The sequence below is a fragment of the Diabrotica undecimpunctata genome, chromosome 7 (genome assembly GCF_040954645.1).
Source record: "Diabrotica undecimpunctata isolate CICGRU chromosome 7, icDiaUnde3, whole genome shotgun sequence".
NCBI lineage: Eukaryota > Metazoa > Arthropoda > Insecta > Coleoptera > Chrysomelidae > Diabrotica > Diabrotica undecimpunctata.
In genome coordinates this window covers 112803634-112828706 of record NC_092809.1, presented here as the reverse complement: position 1 = coordinate 112828706, position 25073 = coordinate 112803634, and the positions used below count along the sequence as shown (strand labels likewise).

General features: G+C 37.4%; 1 protein-coding gene across 4 annotated transcripts in view; it reads right to left on the bottom strand.

Annotated features, from left to right (window-relative positions):
- The window catches only part of REPTOR (repressed by TOR), a 72745-nt gene that overhangs the window by 4313 nt on the left and 43359 nt on the right, over window positions 1-25073 (bottom strand). For 2 of the 4 annotated variants that reach the window (XM_072538011.1, XM_072538012.1), the window contains exons 3-9: window positions 20579-20641; window positions 20468-20515; window positions 18567-18834; window positions 12667-12887; window positions 8314-8529; window positions 971-1204; window positions 585-707 (exon numbers count right to left, since the gene is read on the bottom strand). In XM_072538011.1, coding sequence (XP_072394112.1) covers window positions 585-707; window positions 971-1204; window positions 8314-8529; window positions 12667-12887; window positions 18567-18834; window positions 20468-20515; window positions 20579-20641 — 1173 coding nt within the window. Of the gene's footprint in view, window positions 1-584; window positions 708-970; window positions 1205-8313; window positions 8530-12666; window positions 12888-18566; window positions 18835-20467; window positions 20642-25073 lie in introns of all 4 variants that reach the window. The other 2 variants (XM_072538009.1, XM_072538010.1) reach the window with 1 other exon arrangement.

Sequence of the window (25073 nt, the reverse complement as noted above, 5' to 3'; positions counted from 1 at the left end):
GAGTTCATTTAAATGCTGATGCTCTTTCGAGACGGCCGTGCAGTGTAATCACTGTCTTAAATTAGAAGAACGAATTTGTCCTGTGAGAGTCAAAACACACCATTAAAAGATGTTACTAACAACATTTTAACTTTCCAACTAAATTTTAAAATGTATTTTGTCCATTATTTTACTTGTTATATTTTATGTATGTTTTTAATGTTGAGTGTCGTAGCTTTACACAAATAATCTCAACGACTATGTCTTGAAGAAGGAATAAAAGAATTCCGAAAGCTCGACCAAAAGTCAAAAGAGTGTTTCTATAACATCCCGGCCAAACCTACTGACTGCAGCCCTAATAAACTGTGTTGTTTGTATATATATATATATATATATATATATATATATATATATATATATATATATATATATATATATATTATATAAAGGCCATTATCTTCCTTTCCAAACGCAGATTCCACAATAAAGTTAAAAAACATTGACATAAGTCAACTAATTTTATGAACATTTAGACTACAGTAATGACATGTTTTATTTGCAAATATATTATCCCTGCCACTTTACTGCTTAAATTAAATACTTACTAGAGGAATTTCTGTACAGTCTTTCCATATTATTCGTGAACTCTTCTTGTCTTTCTGGAGTCGGTTCGGATAATTTTGCATTCAAGAGGAGTCTCGCGTGTCCAATACTGTTAAGGAGCTTTTCTACAATGATAAAACAGATATTTTAGGAAACAAACATATTGAATAGCCTTTAAATATTTATGTAGACGTCCTACGCTCTGTGATAGACGCGCGTGTATTGACTAAGGCATTATAGTGATGACTACAATCACAACAATAGCCTAATCGTTAATAGAAATTCGGCGGCGTTGTGAAAGTGAACATGCTGATGTTTGTATTTTTATATTATTATATAAGATATATGATTTTCAAAAATATTAATAACAAATTCAGACTGTACTCACTATGCTCATACTCCAAACCACTAAGCTTAATTTTGTTAGCTTCATGTTGTGCCTTCTTCTTCAGTCTGCAAGCTCTAGATGCGAGCTTATTCTTCTCCTTTCTCGACGTAGGTCGTACATTAAAAGGTAATTCGCTAACGGGGGTCATATCATTAATTATTCTGCCTAACTTGTCTAGCTCTCTGCCTATGACAAAAAGTTTTCGTGCGTTTGGCGTTAAATCATTTCCATCGCCTGAAACATATATTATCGTTATATTGATCGCATTGTTGCCAAGCATACATTGTTTACTTTTGACAGACCCGTCAAAGTCAGACTATATATTAAAGTAATAATAAAATATAAATAAATATTATTTATGGTAAATTTAATTATTATATAAACTAAACAAGATGTTTAAAAATAAAATTTGAGTATAGTTTGAAAAGAACTTATTAACAACTAACGTTAAAAAAATTATTAGAACGCCAGTATACATAGTAGTGACCTTTTCGTGTCATGGCGGATCGTCACGACACGAAATAGTTCGTGTCGTAACGGTCTGCTTTGCATTTTACTATAAAAAAAATTAATACAACGTCAGTACATAAAAGCTTCGCTTCAACAATACAGCAATTAGAACTTTTTAGTGAAAATTTACTAATATTCCTATATACACACTATTATTAGCTGTAGAATAATTAATTAATTAATTGAATTAATTTAATTATTATCTGTTTCCAGTGAATTGTCAGTAAATATGTATATATGTTTGTCAACCAAGATAAAAATGAATGAGAAAAAATATATTAACGACTAAGTGTTCAGTGAACCCTAAAATATCTCAATAGTTGTGCAAAGTAGTCTGAGAGAGTATATCTTCAAGAGGGAGTATATCTCCAGACAAGAATGTATCTAAAATCTTTAAATCTAAACCTCTTTACTAATCTAATCTTTAAAAAATGGTTTCTTTCTAAAATTGGAATCATTAACAAGCCAAAATGCATATTAATCGAATTATATATAAACAAATAATCACTACTTTGATTTTCAATGAATATATTTTAAGCGGACATAATAGTCTATGATCCCACTGCTGGATCACTACGTTCATGTTCATAGTTCATAATGTAGTTAATCAAACTGGCATTTCTACATACCTTTAAAATTAGCAGAGTATTTAATATAGCAGAGAATTTTTAATTCAATTAATTGTAATTAATTTTTGAACAAAAATTTTATTGTTCATTTATTTTTTTAAATAAAATACGCTGCTGACGTACATGTATGTTTTTTATATCAAATTATAGCTATTTTTTGTCTTAATATGATTCTATAAGGTTGTCTGAGAAAAAATGGTCGCAAATTAGGGTTGCCAACTGTTAAAAACGCGAGGTATCAAAGATAAAGTAAAATACAGCTAGCGCGCAACGCTACTGGTTTGAAGTGTCAGTTGTGAGAGTTTTTAAAGAATAATGCGTCGAATAATATGCGTCGTGAGATATATAATAATATACATTATTATCACTTGTACAGCAGCACTAAATAATGACACGCCACTAGCACCTATTTTGAACACAAGAACATACACAAGATAACCTGGAACTGTCCCGATGGAAGAACAACGAATTGATCAAATTGATCACATCTTAAAAGATTCAAGGCATGGAACAGACTTAATAAACTGCAGAAGTTATAGAGGCGTAAACATAGACTCAGATCATTGCCTAGTGATCTCAATATTGAGGGCTAGAATTTCAAACACCAGTAAAGAAAATAAAATGGATAAAAAAAAATCGAGTGTACAAAAGCTGAACGCAACAATTGCAGAACGATACTCGAAAAACATCACTAAGAGGCTAAGGAATCAAAATGTATGTGAAGAAGGCCAGACAGATATAGATCCCTACTGGACCAGAATAAAGAAAGACATTGAAGCTGCAGAGAAAGATGAAATGGGAACAGAGTTTTGTGCCTGTAGAAATCATTGGTTTGACGATGAATGCAAGAATGCAACAAAAGAAAAAAATTAAACCTACAGAAAGATGCTTACCCGACGAACTAGAGCAACTGTGGAGAATTACCAGAAGAAAAGAGGATATACAAAAGAAAAAAACGAAACCACTTAAATAAGGAACTTAAATATATAGAAAACCTTAACAGAGAGAAAGAATTCAGAGCATTCTTTAAGAAAGTTAACATCAACAGAAAATAATTCAAGGCAACCACAAAACAATACAGAAGTCAGAATGGCGACCTGTTAACAATAAGGAAAGATGTATTGAATAGATGGGTGGAATACTTTATAGTATGAGGCACTTAATATAGAGGAAGAAGAAGAAAACCTGGAAGACGGAAGAGATCAGTTGAGGGGAACAGAGTAGAGGGAAGAGGAACCACCAACAATTCTTGAAGGTAAAGATGCAGTTAAAAAATAGGCAGAAACAAATCACCCGGAATAGATAATCTCCCAGTTGAACTATATAACGAAGGTGGCCACAATACCAAAATTGTATTAGAGCAGCTTTTAAAAGAAATATGGACACAGAAATCCCTCCCCAATGATTGGAATATTGGAATATTGGAATATTTTGCACCATACACAAAAAAGGAGATATCTTTGAATGCTCTAACCACAGAGGAATTACGCTTCTAAATGCAGCGTATAAAATATTTTCCACGGTACTATGTAACCCTATGGCACCATATGCAGAACGTATACTAGGAAAATACCAGGCTGGCTTCAGAGTGGTAGGGGCCATGGGATGCGCTCTTCTTCTTCTAATCGGCGTAAAGCTGAGCGAGAAAAGAACAAATCTCAGGGGACAAGTTTTTGCACGGAGAGTCTTAGGACTTTGCACCTCCTTAAACTATCCCAAGACCGCTGGGTACCCCCAACAATGATTGGGGGTGTTTAATTAATCTTTGATTGCACCCTTCACGTGGCGGCACTGTTGAAACTAAACTCAGCGGATCTAGACTAGATAGTCAATAAACAATACCCACGCCAAGCCGTGAGACACCGTGGTGAAGGCTGTAAGGCACTGGGGCGACCGCGTCGCAAAAGGTTCCTTTGGGCAACAGGTCGCACCCCTTAGTATTTAGACCTTACCCCCGCAAGCGGGGCTCTGCGAGGGGTTGACTGTCTTTCCCTAGCTACTCGTGGGACCAATATGGAATCTAAAAAAACAGATATACTAAAAACTCAGGGCCAAAGGGATCCCGATGCCGAAGGGCCAGGGAACTCCAAAGCCAAAATCACAGTTTCTAAAGCCGAAGGGCAGGGAGCTTCTCGAGAAAATCCGAACGCCGAAAGGCTCGGAATTTCTAAAGAAATCTCCCAAGCTGATAGGCAAGGAAACAAAAAGGCTGTCAGAGTAACAGCGTTGGAAGACGTTGATCGCATAACAGACGAAGACATTAGGGCTGCAAAGCTACCTGGCGTTTCTAAAGCCAAAATCAGTAGACTGGTGAAACAAGGCCAAGATTACTTTCAAGCCAATGGGGGTTGAAATCGAGGCCAATTTCATCAAGGCGGCTGAAATGGCAAAAGAGATGCCGCCAAAGCCATTAGAGGCCATGACAAAAGTAATACAAGCCCAGAAGATCGAAGGCCCAAAAAGGCTAAGGTCAGATGAAAGCACACCACCCGAAAGCCAGCGCAAAGGGAAAAGGCCAAGAACCGAAGGTGTGACTTTCAGCGAAGCTGCCGCTTCTGTTAAGGTTGCAGTGGTACCAACAGGATTCCCGGAAGCCAAGATGGATGTAGACAAGCTTAAGGCAGTCGAAATAGCCATCTTAGGTACGTATGTCAAAATTCCGAAAGCAAGACCACAGGTTCTCTTCCTGAAGAGTACATACAGGCCTGGTTTCCTGGAATTTAACTGTGCGGATGACATAAGTGCGCGGTGGCTAAAGGAGGTGATTCCAACCCTGTGGCCTTGGGAGAGTGCATTTCTCAGGTCTGTGGAGTGGGAAGATATACCCAAGCCGCACTCATGCATTGTCTTCGTACAGAACGAACATGGGGAACGTCTCGAGTCCAAAAGGATCCTTAATAGATTAACGATAGGTAACCATGGGCTCAGGACACATCTATGGACAGTCTGAGGTAGTAAACCTTCAGACAAAGGGGTGTTATACACTTCGATGGATTCTGAATCTCGAGAAGAACTCCAGAAATTAAAAATGTCACCTTTTTTCGGAGTAGGACGGTTAACGCTCCGACCCAAAAAAGGGAAGACAAAACACACGGAATGAAAAGCAAGTAGTAACTGGTTCCAGTGAAACAGGGAAAACTTCCCTACATATGGAGGTTCGGGAAGAGGAACAACCTTCTTCGGGTGGAGCTGACACACTCATAAGGACTAATGTCCAACTGTGTGTCGGACCCACGGAAGAAGGAATGTCCACAGATCTAGAACCGGCCATCTCTTCACAATGAAGAGAGAAATAAGGCCTCTTCAGGCCAATCTTCAACATGCAAAAGCCGCATCGGCAACGCTAGTTAGAAGAGTGGAACAAGAAGGCATTGATGTGGCGATGTGGCAAAGGATGGTGCTACAACGAAAGAAGTAGGTTTCCTAAAGAAAGCTAATGCCAAATTTACGGACACCAAAGAGGAAAGTCCTAGAGAACTGATAAACACGCATTTTCTGAGCTCAACAATAGTTCTGGATGATGCAAATAGGCAAACCAACATAGACCAAAGGCTCACTAAGTCAAGGTCTACAGATTGGGAAATAGCCATAGCAATCACAAGAAAAAACAGAATAAGAAGGGCTATAAATAAGTTTCGGCCATATAAGTCTCCAGGGACAGATGGCATATATCCAATATTGCTGCATATGGGATTGGAAGTATTGATACCACACCTATGCAAGCTCCTCAAAGCCAGTTTAGTATGAAGGGTCGTATCGGAAATATGGCAAAAGGTTAAAGTCATATATTTGTCTAAGGTAGGTAAAGTATCAGACCTAACACCAAAGTCATATAGACCGACAAGCCTATCTTCTTTTCTATTAAAAACGCTGGAAAGGCTTCTTGATAGGTACACAGAGACGAAGTGCTAAAAGATAATCCTTTAAGCAATCGTCAATATGCATCACAACCTGGTAAATCTAGGGACTCTCCGTTGAATGATCTAAATAGGCTTGTCTCAAAGACAATAGAAGACAAAGAGATAGCAATGGCCGCTTTTTTAGATATAGAAGGGGCATTTAATAATGTTGGTAAAGCAACCATCAAAGCAAAGGTAGGTGGAGGCTGTTCACAAGGAGGAGTTCTGTCCTCTCTACTTTAGGCAACCTTGGTAGATGATCCCCTCAGAAATCTGTCCACAGAAGGCTTTTATTGTCTAGGATATGCTGACGATATAGCAATTCGTCAGGGGCAGGTTTGCTAAGGTGGTGTCTGAAAGAATGCAAGCAGCCCTAAATATAGTTGACGACGAGACAGCTACGAGACATAGCTTTAACAATAAGTTCACAATTAATATACCAGGCAGGGAAGACTAATAAAGGTGTACCCATACAAGCTGCTGCTACCTGTTACACGGATGGCTCAAAAACATAGGAGGGTGTGGGAGACTGCATACTAGGGACCAATCAAGGGATACATTTCCCGTTAAGTCTATCTAAGGATGCGACAGTTTTCCAGGAGGAAATAACGGCAATCCATCACTGCGTGGGAGAGATAGAAAGGCAGAAAAGAACGTTCTGTTCAGTTGCCATCTTCACATATAATCAGGCAGCGCTTAAGGCACTCAATTCTGTAGAGGTCAATTGTGAGCTAGTATGGGATTGTGTCTGTGCCCTAAATAAACTAGGAGACCGTAGCAAGGTTACGGTAGCCTGGGTACCGGGGCAAGAGGGTCATAAGGGTAATAAAAAAGCAGATGAAATGGCCAAACAAGGCTCATCAATGCCATTCATTGGACCAGAACCCTTCTGCGGCGATGCAGAGTCAGTAACAAGAACGGCTACAAGGAAGTGGGTAGCTCACAAATCTCTGTAATGGTGGAGTAATTCACCAGAACAAAGACAGGCGAAACAGTTTATTTCATAACATTCGTCAAAAACGGCAGACCTAATAAGCAAAGACAGGAAAACAGTCAAAGCCATAGTAGGTCTTCTAACAGGGCATTGTAAGCTGAATAGGCACTTGAAGCTGATAGAATTATCAGATGATGACCTGTGCAGATTCTGTCACCTCGAAGAAGAAACGGCTGAGCACACTTTATGTCAGTGTGACACTCCGGCAAATGTGCGGTTCTTTGCATTAGGAGGAGAAAATCCACCGGCAAATAGCTACATGGAAGATACAGTCTCGAAGCTATTAGTCTTTATAAAAAGGGTCAGGTTAGAGAATGTTATCTAGGACTAGAGAACCACAATAGATGTGAAAAGGCCGCAGTGGAATAGGCCAAAAGGCTACCTCTCTATATCTATCTATCTATTCCGAGTGGTAAATCGACAATTTATCAGATTGCCACCCTGAAATAAATTTTAGAAAAAACACTGGAATATAGCATTGGTACTCATCACATATTTATAGACTACAAAGCAGCCTACGACTCTGTGAATAGAAGAAAAATGTTCAAAGCAATGAAAGAGCTCGTAATACCAAATCAGTTGGTATATTTAATAAAACTAACTTTTGAAAAATTTTAATGTAGGATACAAATTCAAGGGGAACAAAGTTCCTTGATAACATCGATGAGGACATGAGAAATATGGGAATACGTGCTTGGCGGAGGAAGGCGATGGATAGGGACGACTGGAGAGAAATTCTTGAGGAGGCTAGAACCCACGAAGATTTGTAAAGCGAGAATGATGATGATGATCATAAAATAAAATCAATGTAGTTTAATATGTCCTAAATATTTCCCATGTCTATATTTAAATACTCTGTATAACACAAAACAACGTTGTATTCTTGTAACGAGGAAGTGAAGCGATTTTAAATTTAAAATAAAATACACGGTGTTTCGTTAAAAAAACCAACTTCGATAAATTACGGTGTTATGGAAGATCCTATATATTTGTAAATAATTTTAAAATGTGAATTTTATAAATAACTTTTTTTGGTATTTCCTATAATAACAGATTTATCCAAACAGATTTGAACTAATGTCCTCCACGTGAAATGCAAATTAAGCAGATTTCACAATACATTTAAGCGGTCCCGGGATTATAATCAATAATTAATATTGTTAAATTGATATAAATTATTAATAATAATTCAGGGATTGCTTGAATGCAATACAGCAAGTAATTTATTTTCGGTTATTCCTTGTATACAATGAATATAATATAAAGTCCTACATTCGTGATAGATCTAATATACATATTTAAACTACTAACCTTTTCTAGCCTTTCCGCTATGTTTGATGCCTCTTACCGAACAGTCAGGGCTAAAAACAGGATCTGTAATTTCATGTAGATGATGCGGATCCTCCATTTTGGTTTTCATTACTAATCGTTGCCCCTTGGGGCCTTTGGCTTGAACGTTGTACTGCCAGAAGAAGCGTTCCTTTCTATTCGAATGTTTGATTTGGCGATCTTCATCATCGTCAGAGTCTTAAATAATAAACAATTGGAACTATATTCTATTTGAAAAAAAATGTATATTTATATCATAATTGACATAATTATGTTTATACGCCTAGAAGCATAATTATGTTCAAAATTCATAATTAAAAATAATTTAATGTGCCAAATAAACACCAGAAACAAACATTATGAGGTAATCACACAGATTGAGTTTAAATAATTTTAATCTGATCAATTCTTTTACTCTTGTAATGCTACATCCACTGTGGACGTAGGCCACTCCTCTGCATGTAGCTGTGTTGTTTGTCATTAAGGGTCTATTTTTGAAGGGGCTCTAAAGGATATTGATGAAGGCATCTCAATAAATGGAGTCAAGCTCAATAACCTGCGGTATGCAGATGATACAATAGTGCAGGGTTTCCCAAACCTAGAATATGCTGGTATCTGATCGGCCTATGGTGGAGCAGTACGGCAAGAGATAAGGGCTTGCGGCTAGGTGATACTCCTCCATAGATCCCTACCGGAAGGGCGTGGAACGCCTAAATACCGGGTATATATATATATATATATATATATATATATATATATATATATATATATATATATATATATATATATATATATATTCCCAAACTGTGGGAAATGGGGACCGAGCACACCTCTTTAATTTATCATTAGTAGATGTGGGTCACTTGAAACCAGGGTCACTTGGCACCACTTGCGGTCGACGCGGGGGTCGTGTGACGGGCGCCGCAGGGTTGTCGGGGCGTGTGGTTGGCGCGAAACCGCAGGGTTGAGATAAGGTGTGGCGATTATTGGATAAACACATGCGTCTAATGGTAATAAAAGGGGCCGTGGTACGGCTTTAACACCAATATTAACAGTCTATTTTGTTCGTGTAGTGTGTTGAGATAAGGTGTGTGGATGGTGGAAATTAATGGATAGGCGTACCACATGTGTCTAATGGTAATAAATGGGGGTGTGGTACGGCTTTAACACCGGCCAATGTTCAATATTAACAGCTCTATTTATAGCCGCTGACTCGACGCTGACTTGACGCTGAGTCGACGCTGACATGACGCTGACTCAACTCTGACTCGACGCTGACATGCCGCTGACTCGACTCTGACTCGACGCCGAACGTGACATTTCACGTTCTGCATCGAATGTCTCGTCATTTTACGTGACATTTCACGTTCGGCGTCGACTCAGCGTCGAGTCAACGTCATATCATCGTCGAGTCAGAGTTGAGTCAGCGTCATGTCAGCGTCGACTCAGCGTCAAGTCAGCGTCGAGTCAGCGGCTATAAATAGAGCTGTTAATATTGAACATTGGCCGGTGTTAAAGCCGTACCACACCCCCATTTATTACCATTAGACACATGCGGTGCGCCTATCCATTAATTACCCCCATCCACACACCTTATCTCAACACACAACACGAACAAAATAGACTGTTAATATTGGTGTTAAAGCCGTACCACAACCCCTTTTATCACCATTAGACGCATGTGTTTATCCAATAATCGCCACACCTTATCTCAACCCTGCGGTTGCGCGCCAACCACACGCCCCGACAACCCTGCGGCGCCCGCCACACGACCCCCGCGCCGACCAAAAGTGGTGCCAAGTGACCCTGGTTTCAAGTGACCCACATCTACTATCATTACAATTCTCGTTGGCTGTCCAAAGGCAACGTACTCGCACGTGTATACGAATTAAGAAATGAATTTTACACGTATCTACATACAGAGTCACATGATGATGCACAAAACTTTATTAATTCAGAGTTTATAATAAAATTAGCATACCTCTGTAACATATTTAACAAATTAAATGATTTAAGTCTTTGCAGGGAAACAATACTCATATTCTACAATTCGCAGATAAAATTACTGAGTTTCAGAAGAAGTTGCTCTTATGGAAGAGAAAATTAGAAGATCAAGAAATTGCTGTTTCCCTGCTTTACAAGGTATTCTACAAGAAAAATCGATAGAAATCTTTGATCCCTCTTTAAAAAATATATTTACACAACACATGTTATCATTGAGCGAATACTTTGAGAAATATTTTCCCGAAGATGTGGAGCAATATGACTGGGCAGAAACCCTTTCCTGTCATCCACGCCATGGACACTTTCAACGGAGGAAGAAGAACAACTGACAGAATTGTCCTGTGATTCCAGTCTAAAGCTTCAATATGACAAGGACAAACTGTTTGAATTTTGGAGCTCACTTTATCATGAATATCATGTCATCAGCACTGCTGCATTAACGGTTTTATTGCCATTTGCGACTTTGTACTTGTGCGAATCGGGCTTTTCTGCAGTTGAAATAATTAAAAATAAGTATAGGCCAAACATAAACTTAGAAAAAGTAATGAGAGTGGCAATTTCCAAACTGGAGCACCGGTTTCATAAGCTGTGCTCAAAAAAACAAGCACATCTCTCACATTAACCAGCCAGTTACATAGATAAATATCTCTTTTCATTTTTGTGCCTATGTTTTGATTTCGTTCTTAATTTCTAATGAAAAATATAAATGTTCAAATAGTGCTTTTGTTATAACTATGACCTGTTACTAGGCTTTATTGGGGGTTGGGTTGAGGGGGCGTCGCAAAAAAATAGCAAAGTCCCAAGGGCGTCAGGGTACCAATAAGTTTGGGAAGCCCTGCAATAGTGTTTTCCAATATACAAGGGCTGCTTAATGAACAAAATAACGGTAACAAGTAGAACATATGGACTGGATATAAACACTAGCAAAACCAAGCTAATGATCATCAGCAAGGAAAACATAACTGGAGCAAATATGTATGTGAACCAAATGAGAATTGAACGTGTCTCACAGTACAACTACTTGGGAACTACAATCAATGAATCGTGGGACAATACGTAAGAGATTAAATGTCGCATCGGAAAGGCCAACAGTGCATTCTTGACTATGAGCTCTGTGTTCAAGAGCCATGACCTCACCTTAGAAACAAAAATAAGGCTCCTTAAATGTTACGTGTACTCAGTGCTTCTGTACGAAGTAGAAAGGTGGACATTAAAGACGGAAACTCTATCAAAACTTCAGGCTTTTGAGCTATGGTTATACAGAAGGGTCCTGAAGATACCATGGACAGACAAAGTTACCAATGAAGAAGTACTACGGAGGATGAACACAACCGCTGATTTGGTCAACATCGTGAAGGGTGGTAAGCTGCAGTACTTGGGACATATGATGAGAAATCAAGGCAGATATGAGCTACTCCAATGCATTGTGCAAGGTAAAATTGAAGGGAAAAGGACCCCAGGACGAAGAAAAATATCCTGGCTTGCTAACCTGAGAGCATAGTATAGAAGACCTCAACACAGCTATTCCGTATAGCAACCAACAAAGTCATCATAGCCAAAATGATCGCCAACGTTCGGAACGGACAAGAAGAAGAAGGGTCTAGTCATAATATAGCTCCGCTTTCGGTTCGTTATATATTAGTATACACATTGGTGTACTGGTATTGGTACAATATGTTCGGTTAATGATGGATTCGACCATTAATTGATGGAAGTTCATTTTATCTAACACTAAAACACGGAAAACTTTTGTTTTTAAAACTTCAACAAAATTTATTTAATTTTGTTATCACTACGAATATTTCGCCAGAGTGCCTTTTTTAAGTGATCTATTTTTGGTATGCGTTCACACTGTATAGTCTTTAAGTGAATAAGTTGAGGAGGGGAGAACTGTTTGTCTCAAGTTCGTGAAAACTCTTTTGTGTTCTGCTATACGTCTGTTAAAGGTTCTGCTAGTTTGGGCAGTCACCAAATGTAAGTTTGTACACACCACAGTGTAAGTACTTTTTATTTTAGCTCTTGTTGTTCTTAATATATTTGCTTAAGTTGTTGTTTGTTCTGAAAGCTGGTGATATTCTTTTTACCCAACAACTCCGGATTAATTTCATTTGACATAAAAAATGTTTTTCCTAGTATTCCTCCTACAGAAACTTCTACTTGTTAGAAAAAAAGATAATTTTCTAAAGCCTATGCGATTATATAGGAATCAAACTAAAGTAATTTATCTTAAGATTGCAAAATGATGTCCGATAATAGCTGTATGTCTCCGATGAAAAGTTATTTATATTTAAATATTACCCTTGTTTATTAATAAAATGTAACCTGTCTTACCATTATCAGAAGAAAAATCTTCATAATGTGCATCGCTGTCGTCGTCAGACTCTTCATCTTGGGATAAATCTGGTGGATCAGGACTTAGTAACCCTCCCGTCGATAAAGAAGAAGCAGATTCTGCTTCCACCAAGGAACTAGTTGATAACAAATGTTTACGGGGTTCTCGTCGCTGCCATATTTGTTCGAGTCCTAAATGGGTAGGTGCCGATGAAGATAATCTGCAAATGAAACGGTTGAAGATTTTTTTTAAATATCAGGATCAGGCAATGAAATATACTTTTAATAAAATGTCATAATCAGTCAATAATTGAATTTTTTGAATTGAATTGAATTATTGAGTGTTGGAAATATCAAATGGTTCGAAATTTGTGAGGGAAAATAAATAAAACTTCGAATTATTAAGTGTTGATTAATTATTATTTATTAACTGCTATTCTATAATGATAACAAAAGTTTAGAGGTACATTCATATACATACATGTATGTATTCATAATGTGAATTAATCAATCTTTCGAAAGAACTGTATTATACTGGTTTGCTTCTAAGCACATTGCTGCTGCTCAGACTGCTCAATATTTTTTTTAAGAAAAAAGTGATTGAAATGCTTTTTCATCATTTTAGTTTTGTAGACAGAAGGTTTGTAAGGTATCGAGTGAGGATCTTGCTTCCTTAACTGACACCTCTGCCAAAGGTTCTGATGTATCGTACTCATCTGTATCGTTACTTTTTTCATTCGTATCTGTCGCAGATAAAATTTCGCCATCGAACATCTTCATCCACTTGAACAAAGTCAGAAAAATTCACACTGCTGATGTCAACTAATGGTTGTATTGCTGGTTCTTCAACATCCAGAAGTATTGGAAGATTTTCCCGATCTTCTTTTTAGAAACCGGATTTTTTGAAGCAGTTGAGAATTGTTCGGGGTGTTACACCTCTCCATGCCTTGTCAATCAGTAAAATAGCTGTCAGAACCGTGATATTTGCAGTTAGCTGCTTGTCGAGAGATTCTAAAACGAGCTTAACAATTTCTTTGCGATAGAAAGTCTTAAAATTATGGATGATCCCTTGGTCCAATGGTTGCAATTTGGAAGTTGTATTTGGCGGAAAGAAGTAGAGTTCCACATTGGACAATGTAGGAGGACTGTTTTGTGGACAGTGCAATTGTCTAAAAATAGTAAAATTTTCCGCTTTTGCAGTTTCATGTCTTCATTAATTATTAAAAGCCAATTGTTAAAAAGTTCTGTCGTCATCCAAGATTTTTTGTTAGCACGATAATCCGTAGGAAACGATTTCGCACCATTGAATCATCTCGGTTTCATTGCTTTTCCTATTACTAAGGGTTTAAGTTTTTCCGATCCGTCCATATTTACTGCAAGTAAAACTATCAACCTCTCTTTACTCGTTCCCCCGTTACATTTTTCATCTTTAAATCTAAGCAAACTGCATCATCAACACTTCCACTTCTCTTTTTGAAATTTGTAAGCCATCCTACACTTTTACAGCCGCAAATTTTTTGATGCTTAGAGTAGACGCGAACTCTTTTGCTTTTTTCTTCAATATGTTTCCTCTAATAGACACTTTTTGTCCTCTACTCTGTCTTAGCAAACTGACCGGACTTTCTTCCAGACGAGGAAATTCACCTTTAGTCCGTACTCCAACAGTTTGAGCATAATTAATTTTCTCCTCTTGCTTTATTATGGTTGACAGAGTACTCAGAGGAATTTTAAATTCTTTTGCAACATCACTGTTCTTCTCACCTTCCTCTACTTTTTGGATTAACTTCTTTTCAGCAATCGTCAAACATTTATACTTTCTAAGGCTCATGTCGAACAAAATTTTAATCTATATACAAACGAAAGAGTAACAGTAACTAATAACTAAACAAACCAATTCGTGAGAACTGTGTGACAAATATGTAGTCAAATTAATCATAACAAAAACAAAGGCGCGTTGATACATACAATCTTTCGGCCTCTTTCTCTCTGCAACTTTGAATTGTCGATGAGTTCGAATTAATGCGTCGTTTTGTTATATAGCAATGATTTTTGTCGTTCGAATTGCCAAGTGCATAAAAATGTATTGATTTAGTTCGAAATATAAGGAGATTTTGTAGGGAATTCATGATAATTCTGAACTATAGAGAGGTTCGAATTATCGCAGGTTTGAATTAACGCGACTCGACTGTAATACACTCCGAACTATATCTAATAATATTTTCCGAACAGACCTAATGTGTCCAGCAAAAACATCATTCACGGATCTATAGTCCGCCTCACCTTGACTTTGCAGTATAGGCTCTATGGCCGACTTCGATGCCAAATTTTATCAGAAAACGGGTTACAGAAAATGTGCGTATTTGTAGTATAGTAAATATAGTAAATATTAAATAAATTTAATATTGAATAGGTTTATAGAATTATATTATCTACATTTTATCACTGCCAGAGGTTCGAAAACACATTATTTTCGAAAGATACTTGCAAGTGAATGAAATTAAAATAATTATGTATACACTTATATAATCTGTATAAATGTATTTAAGTACCTAAAAATTTTAAATCGTACTAAATAATTATACACGGATAATTATAATATTGTTATGTCACATAGCACAGGCCCTGATTGCGGCCCTGTACTTTGTGAAATCGAGAATTCCCTCATGGCTGACGGTAATATTTGATTATGAGCATTGGTGAATTGTTTTGTAAGCGATAAGCGATATCAATGCCAAGCAAGGTATAGTTCGAAGTTGATGTAATTTACAATTTGTCTTGAAAATAACTAAATTTAAATTACCACTTTGCTATGTCGAGTATGTACGACATAGCAAGCGCAAAAGAATATATGATTCTTCTAAAAGTGCAACATGGGGGAAAAGGGGTAGAATGTGAAAACATGGAGTTGCTTCCAGTTTACTCCACTTAGCCTCTTCTACTCAAATCCGACTCTCACCTTCACGCTGGTGCCACCTGTTAAACCGAGCAACCCAACTGGAGATCCGGTATCCAACCCGGGTGGAAAGTTGAGTCGGAAACTGACGAGAGCAGATGAACTGGTCCTCCAGGTTGGGGGTTGGGCGTAGGGTTAACACCCCGACACCGTAAAAAACAGCATGTTAAGAGAATTCAAGGTAAAGTTTCCGTACTGACAATGATTTAGGATTATTTTCGTGGAATATAAGATCTCTATACAGGCCAGGAGCCTTGCAGTCTCTCATTAACAGTGTAGAAGTATATACGAGCGATATAATTGCACTTCAGAAAATGAGATCGTTGGGAAATAAAATATTAGAAAAAAAGAATTATACAATATATTATAGCTGCCATCCAACGGAACACAAATTAGGAACGGGATTCATAGTCAATAAAAGAGTAAAGCCCCTTATAATAGTCTTCCAACCTCTCAACGAAAGATTATGCACACTAAGATTCAGAGGTAAATTCCTTAAGTATTCAATAATAAATGCCCATGCACCAACTGAAGAGAAGCCGGATGAAGAAAAAGAACAATTTTATGAACAACTGGAAAATATCATACAACATTGTCCTAGAAATGACGTAAAGGTCTTAATAGGAGATTTTAATGCAAAGATAGGTAAGGAGAGGGAATACATGCCAACCATTGGAATTCACAGTTTACATGAAGAGTCAAACAACAACGGAACTCGACTAATACACTTAGCCTCCTCAATGAACATGGTGATTGCCAGCACATTCTTTAGGCACAAAGATATACATAAGGGAACATGGAGAAGTCCAGATGGGAATACTGTAAACCAAATCGACCATGTGGTGGTTGACGCAAGACACTTCAGCGACGTGATAGACGTACGTGCAAGACGCGGGGCGAACATAGACACGCACCGTTACCTACTACAAGCTAAACTAAGAGCTAGAATCTCCAATGCAAAGAGAGAAAAAGGAGTTAAAGAGGAAAGGTTTAAAGTAGAAGCGTTGAAGAACCCTGAGATAGCTAAGAGGTTCGAGGAAAGTCTCGAAAGCAAGCTGCAAGGCTGCACGGATGTTATAATTGAAGATATTAACAACTATTGGAGGCAGTGTAGAGCCATATTGGAAGAAGTGGCAACTGAAGTTATCGGAAAGCAAAAACGTAAAAAATTAAGGTCAGACTGGTACGATGAGGAATGCGCACAAGCTACGCAAAGAAAAAATCAGGTATATAGAAGACTCCAAGGGCGAATAACAAGACGAACAGAGGAAGAGTATAGGGAAGTTCTGGAAAAAACATATTATGAGTATGGCATTGATACGCATCACCTGTTTGTTGATTTTAGATGTGCCTATGATAGTGTTAAAAGAAACGCACTGTACAAGGCCATGATAGAATTCAGCATACCAGCATACTTGGTAAAACTGGTGAAAGCGACCCTCTCAAGAGTCGAGTGTAAAGTTAGAGTGCAGAACGGAGTTTTCAGAAGGGTCCAGTCTCAGATAGGACTTAGGCAAGGAGACAGCCTATCGTGCCTTCTATTCATTATTGCACTAGAGAAAGCGATAAGAGAATCTGGAATATCAACCAGAGGAACTATTATTAATCGCAGCGTACAATTACTAGCGTACGCCGATGATATCGACATTATTGCAAGAAGAAAGGCGGACGTGGTAGAATCATTCAAGGCGCTTGAAGCAGCAACAAAAAGAATGGGACTAGAGGTTAACACTAGTAAGACGAAGTATATGAAAGTATCAAATTATATACAAGCAGCCCAAACCGAAGATCTAACGATCGGAACATATACTTTCGAAGGAGTAAGAGTTTATATACCTAGGCTCACAAATTAATCAGAATAATGCAGTAAGTGCAGAAATTAACAGACGGATATCTCTGGCAAATAGAGCCTATTATGGATTAAAAAAAATTTTAACAAGCCTAGTTACAAAAAGAACGAAACTAGTGATATACATAACTCTTATCAAGCCGTTTAAGATGCTTTGAACGTAAAATCCTCCGGCATATCTATGGAGGAGTACAGGAGGGCGGATTATGGCGTAGACGCTATAATTTCGAACTTTACCGCCTGTATGACAAATCTGATATTATAAGGTCCATCAAAATAAACCGGCTGCGGTGGTTAGGTCACATAGAGAGAATGAATGAGATGGAGACGCCAAAACATATTTATAACCAAAGAATAGATGGAGTGAGAAGGAGAGGCAGACCCAGAGTACGATTTAAGGATCAGGTGGAGGAAGATTTGAGAATGTTGGGAATACGAAACTGAAAAGCCAAGGCGAAGAATAGGAGAGAATGGAGACTTATCCTTGAGCAGGCCAAGACCCACCATGGGTTGTGGAGAAAAATGATGATGATGAAAAGTGCAAGAATTTAATTCATTAAGAAATAGAATAGAAAAGAAAAATATAATGTCAGTTAAACATAAATTGAAATTTATATTAAAAAAGAGAATAATTATACGAAAAAAGTTTATTTGATATACTGTAGTTATTATGCATATCAATCCTATAATTGCTGATTGTCTTTTTACAATGATTTTAATTTGATCTATCTAATGTTCGATTACAAATTCGTTTGGATAAAATTGGCATCGCTGTGGAAAAACTTTCATTAGAATTGCATTGCTCTATGTTCCGTGTACTGGAAAGTCAAGGTGACACTGACTATAGTCAACCTGGCAGCACTGATGTACCGATGAGCAATGGGATTTGTGAAATCTGATCAGAAATTTGATCGATATTAGGAGGAAAATTCCCTTTCTTATGTCTCTGAGACACAAGAAGGGAAGACAAAGAGCGTTAAAATGAAAATCAGTAGAGCAACTAACGATTTGACAAAAGCTAGTAAAAACCGTGGAATCAAAAGATGCATGCAACGAAGGTGGCTTTTATAATAAGAACACAAATAAAAAGAAGCTTACCTGGAACTCGGCGTCCTCGCCATTTTCATGCTCTGTCCAGGAACCATCGTGTGTCTTTCGGGAAAAGACTGGCCTAAAATAGACCTATCTGGTGAGCCATATGGATCTTTATTGACTAGGAGTTCTTGTAAAGTGCTGTGTTTTTTCGGAAAAGCTGACACATTCGATGGAGATGAGAGAGAGTGTACCAATGAGGAACTAGAACTGTTTTGGCTTTCCGGTGAAAAAGCCGAAACAGGAGTTTTGTATTTATAGTGGTCGAAGTTACCTAAAAAATATTTGAAACTTAAAAAGTTTATTACTCTTGAAAATTAATAGAAAGCTTGACGACAATGCGACTTATCACCTTAAATTCTTCAGCGGAGTAACAACGGCCCAAATTAAATTACCATCATTTGTATTATATTGTATGGTTTATAAACACTTCAATACTAGCGTAAAAAACAATTTATGGAGATGTAGATATTCTTATACCTGTTTCTTACAAACTAGATTTACATAAACATACCGCCCTTCCCTACGCTGTACATCATCATCACCCAGCCCTTTGAGTCCACTGCTGGACATAGGCCTCCCTCATTTTTGTCCATTGTGCTGTATCTTGAGCATTTTTCATCCAATTTCTTGACATTTTCTTGAGATCGTCAGTCCAACGAGTAGGGGTCTTCCTCTACTTCTTTTGTCTAACCTCGGCCTCCACTCAAGCAATCTCTTCGTACACCTCTCATCACTGATTCGGGGACATGTCCGGCACAGTTCCATTTCAGTGTGGCAATTCGGGAAAGTACATCGGTAACTCCTGTTCTTCGTCTTCTCTGAAATATTTGCAGCGTTTTAGAAGTTTTAGCTGTCAATGTCAAATTTTCGGTACCATGGGTCATCACAGGCAACACACATTGGTCAAATGTCTCACGTTTTAAAGAAATTCGCGTATATCGCTTTTAAAGATATCTTTAAGTTTTCCATAGGCTGCCCATGCAAACATTAGTGTTTGTATTTTGAGAAAGATTTCCGAAGTGGAAATTGAAACGTCAATAAACTTACTTTAACCTTTATCTGTGGCTTATTCCCATTTAAATAGTAATTATCTTACTGTTAATGTAAATGTTTCTGCAGCATATTGTACTATTGGTCTTATGGTCGTTTTGTAAATTTTCATTTTTGTGTTTCGACTTATCTTCTTATCTGTAAACATTTTATTTCTATAAAACGCTGTATTTCCGTTTGAATTCTTCTTCTTGTTCTCTGTCCGGCTCGCGGAAACAAGAATACAGCCGAGGCAAGTATCCCTGCCTGTCGTAGAAGGCGACTAATGAGAAGGAATGAAGAGGTGAAGAGGCGTTCGAGGTGTCGGGTTTGTAGAAATATACGCAGGGCATTTCGGCGTTACGGTCACCGGTCTACACTCCTAGTCCTAATCGAGCCTCTCGTGGGACCACTCTACTCTCATTCCACAGAACCAAGGTGAGGTTGAACGTGCTGCATCCCTGATACACCCTTTCCCCATTAAGGGCGTGGGGTTACGGCACGTAGCCACCTTGGGAGACTTAAGAGTGGTAGAGCTCCTCGGCGGCTACCTGTCAAGCATGCGAGGTCGAGCCTCGACCTGCGTTCATCTTTCCGCCCCGGGAGGGATAACGGAAGGGTGTGCATACCGCAACACAGATACTACGGGGAGGGTTGAGCCCCGCGATGCTTCGTGCAACGCGCCACCCTCAAATGGTGTCGGACTCTAGGGGTACATATGTCCCCAACTATCGACCTCGTCAAATCTAATTCATCAGCAATTTCACTTTTTTTTTGCCCGGGCAATATTTTTTGATTACCAATTCTCAAGTGTTTACGTTAACATTAATTTTAATTAAGCAACTGTCAATTATAAAAACACTTTTCTTACTTACCTGTCGGCACACTTGAGGGTAACTCCAGATCCCTGTGGTATAGTAGACCTTGGGGAAGGCAAGACGATAGAGGATTATTATTAAGATGGTGAGACATATTCTGAGAATTACCTTTTTCCAGAATGATATATGTATTTTCTTCGGGCAGCAGCAAATCGTCGAAATTTAGATCACCTGAAAATTGTACCTCATTATATGCATATCCTAATGTTATTAAAATTAAAACAATTACACAATTAGTTGCATTCTTAAAATTGTAAGATGATAAGTCATTATTTATTATTCATAATGGTAATTATCAAGATTGTATCAATAGTAAAATTGAAAAACTTTGTTTGTAGATTGTTTATTTAGTCTTATCAAATTGAGGTACTTATGTTCATTTAAAATTCAATGAAAATATTTTTCTCAAAAATTTAAAAAGATAACCAAAAACATGGAGTGATCATTATTTACGATACAGATATTCAAGCAAAACGATTAGTGAACGTACCAATCCATCATATGCCACATCTATAAAATGCCACATTTTTTGAGGCAAAAACAAACAAACGTAACAATAAAAGACAAGAACAGAAACGAAAACCTACGACATCTATCCAAAGTTACAGATGTGGAGAGAGAGATTGCAGATTGAAATGAAGATAGACTAACCACGTGGCAAGGATGAATGATGGAAGGTGGACATGTAAGTTAATCGAATGGAGACCAAAAACAGATACACGAAACAAAGGAAGACCATCTATATTATGGCAAGATGATCTGCAAAAGATGACGAAAAAATTAAATCAATACTGCACAAGACTGTGCAGTCCGGATACAAACAGGGAATGCCAATCTCCTGCAGTAGACTTAAAATGAGCTGATGATGAAGATAATTAAAATGCCACAAGAAAATAGGTTTAGAACAATATCAAGTGCGAATAAGATTTAACAAATAAGCATCCAAGGATCAATTGAGGGCATGGTAACGTGCAGCAGCTATGTCATTGCTGGGTCAAGATTGCAAGAAAATATAAACTATCGCACGCTTGATACAGAAAATGAAAAGCGAATATCAAATCCTATTATAATTAAACATTATTATCTTAAGAATCATCCTGGATGAAACAGCTCGTGGAAAACCTTTAATTCTTATGGGTGACTTTAATGCACGAATCCGAAATGAAATAGTTCCAGGAGTAAAACAAAGATTTAATGAAAACCATGTCAACGCAAATGGAGAACTCATGGCTAATATCTGTGCTTTCAACGAACTGAGAATCAATAATACATTTGTCGACCATAAGCTCCAGTATAAATCATTAGAAAACTCCAGGGGGCACAAATCTATGATTGATTTTATAGTCACTAATAGAAAAATCCACCCAAAGCAAATTCTAGATATCCGAACTTTAAAGTCAGCAAACGAGGAAATCACCGAGGAAAAATTCAATGTAGAATCACTGTGAAACGACTCTACAAGAGAAATGTACCAAAGGAGGCTAGCACAGAAGATTCAGCTGAAACAAATAGACAACATCGAAGATATAAACGCGAGCTGGGAGAAAATTAAAAACAACATTGAAGAAGCAGCAACAGAAACTCTAGGAAAACGCAAAGTCATACTGAACAAAAGAAACAACAATACACCATGGTTCAGAAAAGAAATAAAAGAGAAACGTTACCAAAAAATCTGCTAAAAAATTAGAAACAACGCAAAGAGCAATGGAACGAATCATGCTTGGAATATCACTAAGAGACAAGATTAGAAACACCAAGATAAGACGTAGAACGAAGATTAGGGATATTATGGAAGAAATTACAAAAATGAAATGGCGCTGGGCAGGTCACGTAGCCCGATATAATGACAACAGGTGGACACGGAGAATTCTAGAATGGAGACTAAGGACGACAACAAGAAGCATGGGAAGACCTCAAAAAAGATGGGTAGATGACATAAGAACAGTGGCAGGCAAACAGTGGATTAGATTGGCGCAAGATAGAGAAAGATGGAAGCAATTGGGAGAGACCTACATTCAGGAGTGGATGGAAAATGGTTGACAAAGAAGAAAGAGAAACGAGAGGCCTACACGAAGTACAAAACATCAAATACTCCAGAATCCCGAGACACCTATAGAAGAATACGAAATGAAACAAAACAGTTGGTAAAAAGAACAAAAAATGAACAATGGGAACAGTTTACAAAAAGGATGGAAAGCGACTTCTACGGTACACAAAAATAAATATGGATATTCATAAGAAACCAACGGAAAGATATCGCCGAATTGAAGGAATACAATAACATACCAGCAAACGAATGGGAAAGATAGCTGACGGAACTGTTTAAAGGAAAGGAAAATAATAATCAACACAATAACGTACTTGAAATAGAAATCAGTTTTCAGGAAGTAGAGATAGCCAAAAATTCACTCAAAAATAGAAAGTCACCAGGACCAGACGGAATAACCAACGAGCTTCTAAAACACGGAGGAGAAAGTATAACCCTAGAGATGACAAAACTTATACAAAAACTAATATTACACTGTAAGATACCAGACGCATGGAGAAACAGCATAATGATACCAATGTTCAAGAAAGGAAATAAAGAAGACCCCAACAATTATAGAGGTATAAATCTACTAAAACACCGCACTTAAGCTTACCACAAAAGTCCTAACCAACAAAATCAATAAACTAAAAATTTTATCAGATGAACAATAAGGATTCAGATCCGGAAGATCCTGCGTAGATGTACTAAGACAAATCACAAAAAAAGCCATTGAGTACAATAAACCAGCATATCTATGTTTTATAGACCTGACATAGACTTTCGATCGCATCCAAGTCGAAGACGTCTTACACCTACTGTATAAAAGAAACATAACAATCAATAGTATACAAACCATCGAAAATATCTAGTTTCATAATCGAATGCAGGCAAAGATAAATAGAAAACTAGCACAGTGTATACCAGTACAAAGCGGAGTCAGACAGAGTGACTCGTTAAGTCCACTTCTCTTTAATATAATAATGGACGAAATAATACAAGCAGTACGTAAAGGTCATGGTTACAGAATGGGGAACAAAGAAATCCAAATATTATGTTATGTAGACGACGCCGCATTAATCGCCGAGACAGAAGACGAGCTTCAAAAATTAACAGACATCTTCAATACAACAGCCAAGAAATACAATATAATATCAGCAGAAAAAACCAAATGTGTGACAACATCTAAATACCCACTACGATGTAAAATCGAAATTGATGGGAACATAATAAAGCAGGAAGCAAGGTTTAGATATCTGGGAATAGATATAAGTAGTTACGGAGATGTTGAAGAAGAAGTACGACAACAAAGCTTAAAAGCAAGTAAAGCGGCGGGATCTCTTAATGACACAATCTGGAAGAACGAACACCTAAGACAAGACATAAAAACAAGAATCTATAAAGCAGTAATTAGACCTATATTAACATACACGGCGGAGTGTCGGAGATACTCCGACGAATATCAGGGAAAAATCTGTTGGATAGGGAGAGAAGCGAAAACATAAGAAGAGCATGCGAATAGCACGAGATAAGTAACCAAATGGACGAAGAAGTATTGGCAGACCAAGAAAAAGATGGTGCGATAATTTAAACAATTTAGATCTTAAGAACATAGCCACTTAACATGTCAGAAGCTTATTTAACGCTGAAAAGCTCGCAAAAGACAGTCGCGAAATAAACAGAACGTTCCAGTACATATGAAAATAGACAAAATACACAAACTGGAACATGTTTATGAATATAAGTACCCAGTATGGCTGATTAATTGTCAATTTGATTCGGAAAAGGGAACCAGAATGGCCCAGTCCAGGAAAAACTTGTTAAAGCTAAAGAAAAATTACTTTTTCAATAATATTTTTAAAGATATTTCGATTATATATTATATTGTTTTTTAGTACATTTTTTTTAAGAACTTGTGTTATAAAACTGGTTAATAAACGTTCTATCTATATTCCCGTATTAGAAAAATCATGTCATGTGAGAACAGTTCAATAGAGGAATCATTAAATTTTTTTTAATACAAGTATTTAAAATAAGCACTAGGAAACTATGAAAAATTATTTTCCTGGTTACGCTACTGATTAAAAGGCGCCTCCTAGTTTAAATAAGTCCAATTACAACAATTATAGTGTAAATAATCAAATTTGCCGATCACATTTACACCAGCAAATAAACATAAATCTCTAAATCTAACACGAAGGTCAGATAATGATTTTTGGCGTGTGTATTGATTAGTTTTTTACTTTATCTTTGGATGTGTATTAAGATAAAATTTTTATAGATGTTTGTATATATTTTGCATTATAATGTTAGATCAACATTATAATGTATCGATTTATAATCGATTCGCACGAATTTCTGTTGTAAGTCGTAAACTTTTTATCCCACCGGAATAGGAAGGGTAGGTACAACAGAAGAAAAAGGCAGGCAGGCAGGCAACCATAAATGCGGCAATAAGACTTTGAAGACGGTAGAATATACTATACATAGGCGAGCAGTTTATCCTCAAAACCGAATACACAGACTATTTTTTTGCATTTCTAATGCACCAAACTTTTTTTACTCGATTCCATATAT